At 37.8% G+C, this 13782-nt stretch overlaps 1 protein-coding gene across 3 annotated transcripts in view; it reads right to left on the bottom strand.

The window, feature by feature from the left end:
• SLC35D1 (solute carrier family 35 member D1) overlaps positions 1-13782 on the bottom strand; it is a 51576-nt gene that overhangs the window by 22193 nt on the left and 15601 nt on the right. For all 3 annotated transcript variants that reach the window (XM_041770389.1, XM_041770388.1, XM_041770387.1), the window contains exons 9-11: positions 3362-3429; positions 2153-2231; positions 349-431 (exon numbers count right to left, since the gene is read on the bottom strand). In XM_041770389.1, coding sequence (XP_041626323.1) covers positions 349-431; positions 2153-2231; positions 3362-3429 — 230 coding nt within the window. The remainder of the gene's footprint in view (positions 1-348; positions 432-2152; positions 2232-3361; positions 3430-13782) is intronic.

Here is a 13782-nt window from a genome sequence, read left to right as displayed (position 1 = left end):
ATAAAGCAATTCTAACAGAGCTGCTCTTCTTTAGCCCTGTATTTTCCTGAGAACCATGTACTGCCATCTAGCATAACAAGTAAAGACTATTCCTTGAAGGCTAATAAAGTAAAAGGGGTTTAACTTCCAGAAAAGATTTCCTAAATGCTGTGCATAAATATGGAACCATTTTATCCCCGTTTCCTAAAAAGCATTATGTGAAGACATTAAATATACAATATATTGTAAGTGCTCAGTAATTGTTTAATAAATGAACAAATCTGCAATAAAATAGCCCCTTGCTGTGACACTATTTAAGTATCCAAATCCCACTTGTCAAAGTGGTTACAGTTAAATATTTTTACTTACCTGATATTTAAGCCAATGAAGTTTGTCCATGTGAAAATATAATCTCCACCAAAGACCATTCCAATGTAAGTTATTAATATATTCTACAAAGAAAAATGGCAATATGCTGTTACACAGGTCTGAGCTTTTTCAATATTCATATAAACTCACACACACAATGGCCCAAATACCTACCCCTAAAATACAAAATCAAATAGACAACAAAACCCACCAATCCGAAAACGAGTATACTAGGAAATATGAAATAAGAAATGACATTAACCTCTTGCCAATCTATCCCTCCAAAAGTTAAACCAAGAATTGTCACCAGATTATCAACTTCCTGGGTCCTATGGTATGGGCTGACATTATAAATCTAAATAGAGAAACACCTGGGGTAGAAAACACTAATGCAATGTTTCACAACCTTAGAAAAGAATGCTTTTTTCTCCCACTGAGGTAACTGCTGACTTGTGAGGGGAAAGTGAAGAAGACGACCTCACATGTAAGCATCTTTTCCTCTTTTTTAAAAAGAAAAGAGAGGATGGAAGGGAGTTTACCAATGTGAACATTGTTTTTAGAGGCATCTTCTTTGGTATCTTAAAAAAAAATACATGCATATAGGTTATTAAAATTAAACACTGACTTTCAGGCACGATCCTTTTTGGCAAAAAAATGCTAACAACTGGCCTATCTCGCACATTCTTGCTGTTCTTTTTCTTAAGATTCAAGCCATTCACTGTGCTCTTGAAGCATTACTTTACAAAACCAAAACAGAGCTAAGAGCTCACCTGAGGGGCTAAAACTATGTTAGCAAGCCCGGGCCTGAATGTAGATTAACTGTCTTTAGCTTTCGTGGGAATTCACACAACTACTTATAGTTTAATTTAGCATTCTGTTTACACCAAACACTCCAATTCCATGACTTGAAGTCACAGACCTGAAACTTTAATCCAAATCTAGTTTCCAAAGTGAGGGCAGGTGTACACCACTCCATGGAGGTGTAAAGGTAAACAGCAGGGCAGTAAAAACTATTCTGCAATCCCTTCCCTCACTATTGACAAATGGGGAATCAGAAAAGAAGTCCCATAGCAAGCATTCTCTTTCCCAAAGGATTAAGGACCTACCTCTCTATCTTACCTTTTTTAGAAAGCAAGCCTACCCTGCTAATTCATTTGGAAATCAGGCATGCTGTGGCTTCTTGGATCTTAAGGCACCAGAAGCACAAAGTCAGATGAAAGAGGCCTTGGGCTTCAAGCCACAAACTTCAGCTTAATATTCAAGTCAACTTGGCTCTCCTGGCTGAAGACAAATGAGCCTCCCTCAAATAAAATGGATCAGGAGGAAATGACATCACTGGAAATGTCAGACACAGCTTTTAAAAGTGAGCCATTTAAGGTTTGCCTCATGCACTGGAAAACTCCCTTAATTAACTTCTGGCAGGCATCCTTTCCCTACGACAGCCAGAACAACAACCAGAACGCAGTAAGGCAGAGAACAGAACAGTTTTCACTGGGGGTTAAAGGGACAGGCCTACTGCTACCAAGCTAGCCACCTACCCTGTGAAACAAGCCTACTTCCTCTTCCTCTACTGAGGTAACCCATTCTCCTTTTCCCAAATTCCCCAAAGCCGAGCTGCCTGAAAGTGGAGATTATGCCCTGAGTTCTTAAAGAGCATTGTAGAAACCATCACCACAATCTGTCAAACCAAGATAATCTGTGAGGAAAGAAGGATAATGGGGTTTAAAAAGCCACAGCAGGATTCAGAGTAACAATTTTCAAATACAGCAGGTACCCAAAAGATAAAAGTATTTTTTCAACTCACTTTAATACAGCCAACTATTGTAGTTGTAAGAGCAGAATTATACTGTGTGCAGAGTACTGTGGCATACATCAAAATAAACCTGGAATAAAGAAGGAAGAGGTATAAGTGCCAGTTGCTTACTTTTGAGCAATCTTTAGCCAACAGAAAATGTTGTAATGCTAGCACACTGTAGTCACTATGAGCTTTCTCCACCTCACCCCTGCTTATACTGCAGCTTTAAATTTTTTTAATTTCATTAACGAGAAACACATGCCATTTATTGACCAGGTGTTCTCCCCAACTACCCTCACCAAAACCTTGAAACGACCATTCCTAATCACTGAGTACTACTCTTTTTAGACCCTATTACCACTAATTCACTTTACCCAGATAGAAAGCTGAGTGCACAGACCATGGCTCAAGTGTGCACCTTCAAGGAGGTCGATAGGACCTTTGAACAGGAAGCAAGAGAGATTCTTAAAGATGGAAAAAAAAAACAAATCAGCACTACTTTTAAGAGAGGATATAAGTTCACTTAACAACTAAGTGGCAGTAGTTGAAACAGACGGATTTACAATGAGGCTTCTGAGCCTGACTCATACCAAGGCACCATGTTAATTTTATTTTGAAGCACTCATTCACTGTGTACCTACCCTGTGCCAGATCTAGTCATAAACACCAACCAAACTGACTGGCTGAGGAAAAAAATACCTTAGTATTTTAGGGAAATACAAGGGGAAGAGAAGAGGCACATTAGCAGATACTCTCTTGCCTTCCACATATACTCTTCCAAGAGGAAGACAACCTGGTAGAGAGAGTCAGACAGCCCCAAATTCAGAGAGCCACTACTGCTGCCTGCAACTGTGCAAACTAAGACAATTTACCTGAGTTCTGGGACTGCTTTCTCATAGGTAAATAGGACAAAAATATGTGTCAAATGGTCAATGTGGAAATGAAATAATGCATTTTAAAATATAATGGTGCTTATCACATAATACATTATTGGGTGAACAATTTCTTGTCTCCATTCTTCTAAGTATGACTTTGGAATCAGTTTAGTAGCCCTTAGGGCACATTCCCAAAGGCTGTGAAACCACCTGAATCTGAAAGTTTCACTATCCTGTGCTGATACACTCAAGAGAAAGAACAGGATACTGAGAAATGAAGCAAAAGGACCTACAACAAATTTCTCTAAGAAAACTATCTGCTAACAAGGCAACAAAGGCTTACCCCATCACACAAGAGAGGGTGAACTGCAGAAGAAAGAGGGTGTCCGCCCAGCCTTCAAAATCCATTGCCTGTAATATACAAGAAAACATCTGATTTTAAAGCAAGCCCTCAAAATCAGCTGTCCTATTCTTTAATCAAAATCCTGTGTACTGGGGATCCCTGGGTGGCTCAGCGGTTTAGCAACTGCCTTCGGCCCAGGGTGTGATCCTGGAGTCCCAGGATCGAGTCCCACATCGGGCTCCCTCCATGGAACCTGCTTCTCCCTCTGCCTGTGTCTCTGCCTCTCTCTATGTGTATCTCTCGTGAATAAATAAATAAAATCTTAAAAAAAAAATCCTTCCCACCACACATATACATATATACATTTCCCTGCATCACTCACAGGGTAGAGAATGATATTTAAGAATTTGATATATATGGAGCTGAACCAAAAAAGCAGTTTCAGAAGGTTTTCTCCTTTCTAAAATATAATGTGAGGAAGATTTTGTACTTTTCCCTACTGATACAAAGAAACTGATATTTGCTTGAAGGCAGAAGTCATTTCTGCTTAATCCGAGCAGTTCTCCCAGATGGCTAGTATTAAAAGCTTTCTCAAACATTAAAACATACTTCTTCCCTATAACACATGAAAACTCAAGTACACCCTTAGTTACACAAGTTCAGTTGAGGTCTATCCAGGGAGAATTACTATTTTAAACCAGCTGATGGCAAAAGCAAGGTTTTGTTGCCATTTTGTTTTTTTAAGCCAAAAGCAAACGAAGGAAGAGAAATGAAAGGGTGCATTGATCACCTCATTTCTCACCCAAGGGGGAGGGTTTCTCTCTCAAGTACATAATTTCTCGAGTATCAGTTTGGTAAGCAAATATGAGAAACATTCCACCTTTTATCTTTCTGCCAACCTATCCAGCTTCAATTCCTGCCACTTCAACATAAATCTCATGGCTCCTGGGCTCCAGTAATATGAGGCCCTTTACTATTTATAAAATATAACCTGCAGTTTCACATCCACATGCCTTTGCTTGGAATGCCCTTCTCATCAACACTCTTCAGACTCCTGTTCACTGATGAGACAAAAACTCAAGCAGCCTCTGTGTGGTGCCTTCCCTGATAAGAACCCCGTCCTCTGTGCCTCAGCAGTACTTCTTTCTAGGACTCTCATCTCTCGGAACTGCAAGTCTTTCTACACGGTGTCTACCACCAGTGAGCTTCCTGTAAGAAAGACTCACATCCACCTAAGTGAACTCCTAACAGTACTTGGCAAACAGTAGACATTTGTTTATGGTTCTTTCTTTGTTGAGGCATAATATGTGAAAAATAAAATTAATCACTTTAAATATGTATTTTAATGAGTCATGACAAATGTATATAGTCATGTAACTACCATTATTTCTTCCTTCCTAATCTGTGTAACTTTTAGTCTCTCATTTTTACCTTATTGCATTGATGACATCCTCCAGTATAATGTCGAATAGAACATTATATGAGTGCAGTCATTCTCCCCATAATCTCAATCTTAGTGAAAAAGTATTCAGTTTTTATCATTAAGTATGTTAGCAATAGATTTTTTTTTTGATAGATGTCCTTTATTAGGTTGAGAAATTTTCCTTCTATTCCTAGTTTGCTGAGAATTTTAAACTCATGAATGACTGTCAAATTTTATCAAGTGCATTTTCTCCATCTTTTGACATGGTTCTTCTATTTATTATTAATATCTTATTAACTCTTATTAATGTGGGGAATTGCACTGATGTTAAACTAACCTTAATTCCTGAGATAAACATAATGGTCATATAGGGCCCTTTTTACATATTGCTGGATTTTTTTCTTTTTTTACTATAATTTCCACCCCCTGCCCCTGAAATTTTTTGTCAATAATTAATTAGTACAGGGTATGCTGGCCTCATAAAAGTCAACTGTGAAGTATTCTCTCCTTTTCTACATTATTTTTTTCCTTCCTTTTCTACATTCTGAAAGAATTTATGTAGAATTGGTATTATGTCTTCCCTAAACATTTTGCAGAATTATCCAGTAAAATGATCAAGACCCTGTAGTTTTCAAGATTTTTAACTAAAATTCAATTTTTAAAAATAAAGATAGAGCAAAACAGTTCCATTGATGAGGGCTAGTTTAATTAAGTAGAGCTATTTAATTATTTAGTAGACTATGGCTATTCATGAAATAGCATGATAGCCATAGTCTACTAAATTCTTTTTTAAGAATTTATTCATTTCGTGGACATAGTTTTTCACTTTATGGCATAACGTTGTTCATAATATTCTGTTATCCTTTTAGTATACGCAAGCTCTGTAATGATATTGCTCTTTCATTCCTTATATTGATAATTTGTGCATTCTCACTTTTTGTCCCAACCAACTGGCAATTGAGCAATTTTAGTGATCTTTTATTGACCTCCAAGTTTTAGGCTGATTTTTCTCTATTGTTTTTCTTTTTCTCTTTTTTTGAAGATTTTATTTATTTTTCATGAGAGACATAGAGAGAGAGGCAGAGACATAGGCAGAGGGAGAAGCAGGCTCCCTGCGAGGAGCCCAGTGTGGACTTAATCCCAGGGCCCCGGGATCAAGACCTGAGCCAAAGGCAGATACTCAACCACTGAGCCACCCAGGCACTCCTCTCTATTGCTTTTCTGTTTTTTATTTCATTGATTCTGCTCTTACCTTCCATATGTTTTCTTACAGGTTTAACTTGCTCTTATTTCTTCTAGTTTCTTAAGGGGAAGGCTTACGCTGATTTAAGACCTTTCTTCTTTTCTAATATATGCATTTAATTAAATATGGATTTCCCTCTAAGCACTCCTTTAGCAGCATCCCATAAATTTTGCTATGTTTTGATTTTTATTTAGTTCTAAATGTTTTCCAATTTTTTTCTTGATTTTTTCTTTGATCCATGTGTTATTTAGAGGTGTGTTTATTTCTAAATATTTGAAGTTTTCTCATTTATCCTCATGTTATGAATTTCTAGTTTAATTCTGTTCTAGTTAGGGAACATACTTTCTATGATTTCAATTATTTTCAACTATTAACACTTGTTTTATGGCCCAGACTACAGTGTATCTTGGTAAATGTCCTATGTGCACTTGAAAAGATTTATTCTGTTATTGTTGAGTGGAGTATTCTATAAATGTCAATTAGGTCAAATTAGTTGACGGTGTTGTTCAAGTATTCTATAGCCTTAATGGCTTTCAGTTTAGTTGTTTTATCAATTACTGAAAGAGGAATGTTAAAATCCCCAACTATAACTGCCAATTTCTGTTTTAACAGTTTTTGCTTCACATATTTTGAAGCTTTCCCATTAGGTACACATACACTCGGGACTGTTATGCTTATTTGATATATTAACTCTTTCCACATTATGAAATGTCCCTCTTTATGGTATAGTTTCCTTTGTGCTTAATATAACTTATAGTTTGTTGAGCTTCTTGTATGTGTGGCTTTAGTTTTCATCAAATTTGGGGGAAAAAATCTGCCATTAATTCTTCAAAAATTTTTCCGACCCCTACCCCCCTTCTTCAGGACTATAATTACACATATATTAGACCTCTTGATACTATACTATACCCACATGTTATTAGTAATCTGTTCGTTTGTTTTCTAGTCTTTTTTCTTCCATGTGCTTCATCTTGGATAGTTTTGTTTTTTTTTTTTTAAGATTTTATTTATTTATCCATGAGGGACTCAAAGAGAGAGGCAGAGACACAGGCAGAGGGAGAAGCAGGCTCCATGTAAGAAGTCCAATGTAGGACTCAATCCCAGAACTCCTGGATCACGCCCCAAACCGAAGGCAGATGCTCAACCGCTGAGCCCAGAGGTCCCACATCTTGGAAAGTTTCTTTTGCTATTTCTTTAATCCATTGATCTTTTCTTCTGCACTGCTTAGTCTGCTACTTAATACCTTCTGCTTTATTTTTCAATTCAGATTATTACATTTTTTATCCCTAAAAAGTTTCATTTGGGTCTTTTCATATCTTTCATTTCTCTTCTCATCCTCTCTCTCCACAATCCTTTACTACCTGTTGTCCAGTATCTGAAAAACATTTTCACATATGTTTGATATTCCAAAAGGTTAATGTAGGAAGGTAAATCTTGTCCCCGTTATTCCATCATGGCTAGAAGTAAAAGACCAAATTCAGTTACTGACTTGAATTATAAACCTATTTCAAATGATGCTTCCACTGGGAAGCTCTGCACAAAAATCCATATTCACATTAGGCTCTTTCCTGCCAAACTGTCCAGAACACTAAGTGCTACTTTGATCGCTGACATTGCATGTATGTTGAGTATTTGTATGTGACTCTCTGTATCAGTATATACATGATCATCTATCCAGAACTGTGAATGCCTTCAGGGTTTATCCTCGCAACCACAGTGCTTAACAAAGTGATAGCAAATAGAAGGTGTTCCATAACTCTTTGCCAGAAAATGAAGACTAAATGAAAGAAGTCATACAGAGTATTATGCTATGCTCTTTCATATCTGTAAACAAAACCTCTCTGGTGAAAAACCATTAAAGCACAATAAAGCACAGGCCTAGAACTTAGGAGACCAGTCTCTATCAGTGACACTATAAATTCCAAGAGAGCAAGAATTATGTCATATGTCACTTCTGCATAGTTCCAAGTGTTTGGAAGTGTTAGGCACAAATAGCTGAGGTGAATTAAATATCCATGATCTCTGGCTTAGCATCATTTTCTACAGGCAGATGAGACAAACTTTCTATTTTAATACACCCACATACCTACCTATACATGATACTAAATAGATTTCAAGTTTCATATTAAATCTGTATCATTTTAAATTTTCTTAAAATGGTAAAAGTCATTTTATGGGCATACAACTCATTAGTTTTTGCCCTGAGTTTATTTTTTCTTTCTTTGAAGAGAAAACGTGTAAGCCAGCAAACCAGAAGGTGGGCACTAGAAGTATCTTTGGGAGGGTTACTGGCACCCTGCAAGAAAAGTCACTGTACCTTAAAAAGCAGCATGCCAGGATCAGAAGGCCAGTACCTTGTACGAGCTTAACACTGCTTCATTATGCCAGCCTTAGCTTCTGTAAGGAAGGTTAAACTGGGTGCACGTTAAGGTTTCTTCCAACACTAATACGAGTGTTGGATCAGCTTTAAAAGGTGAGACCTTACTTCACTCAAATTAAAACACATAAAAGAAATCTCAGGCCTAAGAACTTACCTCAACCCTAAATTATCCCCCTTTCTTAGATAACCTAGTCTTTATAAATAAAGCTGAAGTGATGGACCATAAGGATTCTGTGAACCTTAGTTTCTACATACATAGTAAGAGGAATAATAAAGCCTATCGTGTAGGGTTGTTATCAGAATTAAAGACAATATGGATACAATGCTTGACATGAAGGAGGTCCATCCAGTTCAATAAGTGATGTCAGTTATTATGTGTAACATTACTTTTTTTTTTTTTAACCAGTGACCTAGGAGTGGAAAGAAATCAGTTATTTGGGGGATCCCTGGGTGGCGCAGGGGTTTGGCGCCTGCCTTTGGCCCAGGGCACGATCCTGGAGACCCGGGATCGAGTCCCACGTCAGGCTCCCGGTGCATGGAGCCTGCTTCTCCCTCTGCCTGTGTCTCTGCCTCTCTCTCTCTGTGTGACTATCATAAATAAAGAAATAAAGAACTTTACCATTGTTAAAAAAAAAAAAGAAAAGAAAAGAAATCAGTTATCTGGCAAAGGCCTCAATAAACTTCTTTATGCCTGAGATCCTTCCTTTCCTTAGTTCTAAATATCTCCTCTGCTGTCACTGTACATTTTGACATCTCAGTCCCCAGTCATGTGCTAGGCCCCACAATTGGCCTGGGGGCACTAAGCTGAAGACAGTTTAGTCAGATTTGCTATTAAATGAAGGAACTAACTTTGGCAATAAACAAGTTCTACCTTAAATTTGTGGAATGCTTTATGGTTTGCAAAATGCTTCCGTATATTACGCTGTTTGATCTCCATGACCATCCTGTGAGGTAGACAGGCCAAGCCTTATTATCCTCAGAAGACAGTAAGTGACTTACTTTAGGTAACACAGCTAATACAAGGTAGCCTTGAGTCTATCTATATACTTCAAGCTTAAGGTTCTCTGAACATTAAAGTATATTTAGAAAAATGCCCAACTATATACTGCACCATCTCCTCTGGGAACATAATAATTATATCTGTAGAATATCAAAATAAATCCCATGAACATGATTTCATTTACATAAAATTCAAAAATAGAAAAACAATTTTCGTGGGATTGTTTTCCTTCCCTAAATACTAGGCCTATTTCTGGAGAAAGCCAGTATGGCACACACAAGCAGCCTATTGCATTCCTCTGCTTTGCCACAGGAATGGATCCTTGGCTGCAAGAGAACAAGGAGCAGCCATTTGAAAGTATAGCCGTAGAATAAATTTGACCCAAACAGTACAACACATGGAGTCTACTCTCCCTATCATAAAGATGATATAAAAAAATAAAGCTGCTACTTATTAAGAACCTATTTTGTGGGATCCCTGGGTGGCGCAGCGGTTTGGCACCTGCCTTTGGCCCAGGGCACGATCCTGGAGACCCGGGATTGAATCCCACGTCGGGCTCCCGGTGCATGGAGCCTGCTTCTCCCTCTGCCTGTGTCTCTGCCTCTCTCTCTCTCTCTCTCTCTCTCTGTGACTATCATAAATAAATAAAAATTAAAAAAAAAAAAGAACCTATTTCGTCCCAGGCTCAGAAATGTTAAGTAATTTCTCCAAAAGTATCTGGCTACTAAGTGCCTGCTCAGCTACATAACCTAAGTACTGGGGAAAACCAAAGGCAAGGTAATATGTTCTGAATTTTTTCTCCTAGATAGCTTCACATGGTTACTGTTGTTGGATCACTGAGTCAAAAATTGGGGGTTTGATTCTAAATCAGCCATTAACTTTCTGTGAGTCCATCATAAAGTCACTTAACCTCTCAAAGCCTCTATCTACATTACAAATAGAGACAACAATCTGCTCCAACTGCCTTTGTGAGAGAATGAAATGCAGGCGCTTTATACAAAATTCACAGAGATTATTATTCATTTAAACTTCCATCACCGTTATCTCTCAGTGACAGATTTGCAAGCAAATTTTTATTTTCCCTAACACAGGGAATAACGGCACAGTGAACATATATTTTATTAATCAGGAGGGGGGAAAAACAACATTTAAAACAAAGCTTCTGCCTCTAGGGAAAGCTAATAAAGAGCCATTGTGAAGAAAATGACCTGCTTGGTCATTCTGTGTGACAGAACTGTATGGGCTCCCTGTCACAAGGCCTGCCGTCTTCAATCGTGGCTGAGTGGTAGCTGTGATTACGGACTGCACATATAAAGATGTTCAGGCTCTCCTGTTTTGAACCAAGTCTCTGGTTCTACAGATGCTGGTGGTGTAATGTAATACAACAGGCATGAAAAAAATGTGGCATAATAAATGGGCAAATGGGTAATGTGAATCTACCACTTCCTAAAACTAGGTATTTGGTTTGAATGAGACTTTCAGTTAATAAAAATACTTGGGAAAAAAAAAAAAAGTTAAATTAAAAAAAAAAAGTGTTATCTAGTTGTTTACGTGAAGGAAACTAAGAAAGGGAGTATCTGAGTAAGATTAGGCATTAAAAGCACATAACATAATCAATAAAATCTAGTCCAGGTATACAGATTTTGTCTTACACCAGCTCTAATCAACTGACTCTGGCTGTCTGAACCACTGTCTTTTTTTTTTTTATTTTAAGATTTTATTTATTTATTTATTCATGAGAGACACAGAAAGGCAGAGACATAGGCAGAAGGAGAAGCAGGCTGCCTGCAGGGAGCCCAATGCAGGACTCTATCCCAGGACCTCCGAATCATGACCCAAGCCAAAGGCAGACGCTCAGCCACTGAGCCACACAGCCACCCTGAACCACTGTCTTGGTGAACCACTGGAGGCTGTCTAGGCTTAGCAAGATAGTGTTGCGACTACATGGCAGTATCTACAACGAGCATAGGATAAGCACCAATTCATCACCCCGATCTAGTAAGCATGGACTAATTTCAGTGTACACTGGAGTCTTAGACATAATCATTCTCACTCCTGTGAAAATTTGCTAATAAGCAGTCACCAACTTAATTGAGATTTGAGATAGAATCCAAAGCATGAATATTTTTTTTGCATGAATATTTTTTACACGTTTTGATGCCTTACAAGTTTTGAAACCTGTTTACAAATCACTTACTCTTAAGCCTTTATGTTAAAGAAGCATTCTATTTGGAAAATTCTTTTCCCAAGACACTACCGAGAAAAAAATTGAAATCTTATCCTAGAAAGTAAACTGCTAGGAAACGTACTAAGGCAGAAGATAATGTCTGTAGAGCAAATGGCCTCCATGGCTGCCTGCCTACCCTGCAAAAGTCAGACAAGTTCACAGAGCCAGCGGTCCTGGGTTACCCACCCTATCCTCTACACTACTCTAACTACTAGCCACCACTTCTGCTCCACCTCGTCCTGCTTCTAGCTCCAACAAGGAACTGGAACCCAGATACCTTCACTATCTTTTCTTGTGAGGCTCTGCCACTTATATAAAATCTATGTATTATAACAAAACCACACAATCCAGCTTATTAATAGGGTCTTTTACTATTATTTGAAAAAAGGCATACCCTCAAAGGTAAGAATGGCTAAACACATTAGTTTGTCAGTCAAACAACATATAGGGCAAAGAGAAAGTCACTCCTAACTGAAGAAGAACTGACACATCCCCCTTATTTTACGTATGAGGATACTAACACCCAGAAAGCAGAAGGGACTTGTCTAGGAGGAAAAAATAATTCAGGGTTTGAGAATCAGTCTGTATGGTCTACAGAGTAATGCAGAAAAAATTAATAACCTCTGGACAGGCTAAACCAACAGCCTAAAATTCTTCATTGTTTAGTCAGCAATGCTTAGTAAGAGACACCTCCATGTAAACCATCCATGCAGCAACTTTTCCTGTAAAACTCATCTGAGCCATGTAATTTAACCAGTGATATAATGAAGACATTATACAATGTACCAGTGACTACAGTACTGGCCTTGTGAGATCTACAGCAAGGGGTCTGTTCCTCCATCCCTACGTGAGAACACCTAGCAGGGTATACTGTCAAAAAGCCAGGCTCCAGTTCCTGTAACTGTGAATCACTGGCTTTGTGCTGCAGGCAGTCCCTTTTGGAGGAAACAACTAACAAGTTCAAACACAGTCTTTCCTAACTGACACTTTGGAAAGCCATTAGTCAACTGATGCTTGATTGACCTTTATCTATGTTAACAAGATATCCTTTATTAACAGTGACCTGGCTTTTAAATGCACAGTTTCTTAAGAAAGAGAATGTTTTAGTATTAGAAGACACATTTTAAAAAACTAAATGTTGACTACATTGGTTCATTGGTTTCTGGTAAAGCTAGGACTTTGAGAACCTTGAATAAACTTCTTAAAAAATTACACACACACAGACACACAGACACACAGACACACAGACACACAGACACACACACGTTTGGCCTCTCAGAAAACTTTGCCAAGGACTTGCATTAAGCACTCACTGGGATAAGTTGTTCAATTGGATCCTGCTTTTCAATTTTTATAGTAATTTAGGCTTTTCCTTCCTTGGCCTTCAATTCTTCCTTAAAAACTATGTCATATGTCAGCCCTATTAACTGCTCCTCAGAACTCCTGCCTCCCTGGGGAGCTGAACTTTCAGAGCCTTCTTACTGGATTCCTGTCCTAACACAGGGAACTTTTCCCTCTTCTGCCTCCTAAAGTTAACAGTGAGATCTTGAGAAAAATAATTTGGACATGATTTTGCTTCTATTTGCATCCTAGGTCAAGGGTCTGCAACTCTGAATAATGAGAACAAATTAATTTGTCTCACCACACCCAGTTATTTTAAACAGGGATTCATCATAAGATACTCATTATTTATAGAAAAACGTTATCCTTTTCTTACTGTTCCTTTTATAAAATATAATTTAAAATATACCTAGATGGCTCTATAATCAAAAATTATAAAAAGATAAATAGTGAGAAGTCTCCCTCTCATTCCTGTTCTATACTTACTCTCTTCTCACACACATTCTCACACAGGAATTGGTGGTTATTTTATTTGTTTCATATATATTCTTCCAGAGTCTCTTTACTTAAATTAGTGAATAAAATGTATATATATATATAGTCTTATTTTCCCTTTCTATTTTATTCAAAATGTAGTATACCATAACACAATTTTACACCGTGCTACACAAATTTACCTTGTTGATCTTTTCACGTAACACATACAGAGCTTCCATGCAAAATGGCTCTGGGTCAAGAAAGCCAGGAGTCCAACAAATGAGAGCAAGTTTATAAGCATTGGTATTCAGGAGTCAGGGAGCAGCTGGG

This window comes from Vulpes lagopus, chromosome 10 (assembly GCF_018345385.1).
Source record: "Vulpes lagopus strain Blue_001 chromosome 10, ASM1834538v1, whole genome shotgun sequence".
NCBI classification, from domain to species: domain Eukaryota; kingdom Metazoa; phylum Chordata; class Mammalia; order Carnivora; family Canidae; genus Vulpes; species Vulpes lagopus.
Note: the sequence above shows the minus strand (reverse complement) of the source record. Positions and strands in the feature narration are given on the sequence as shown.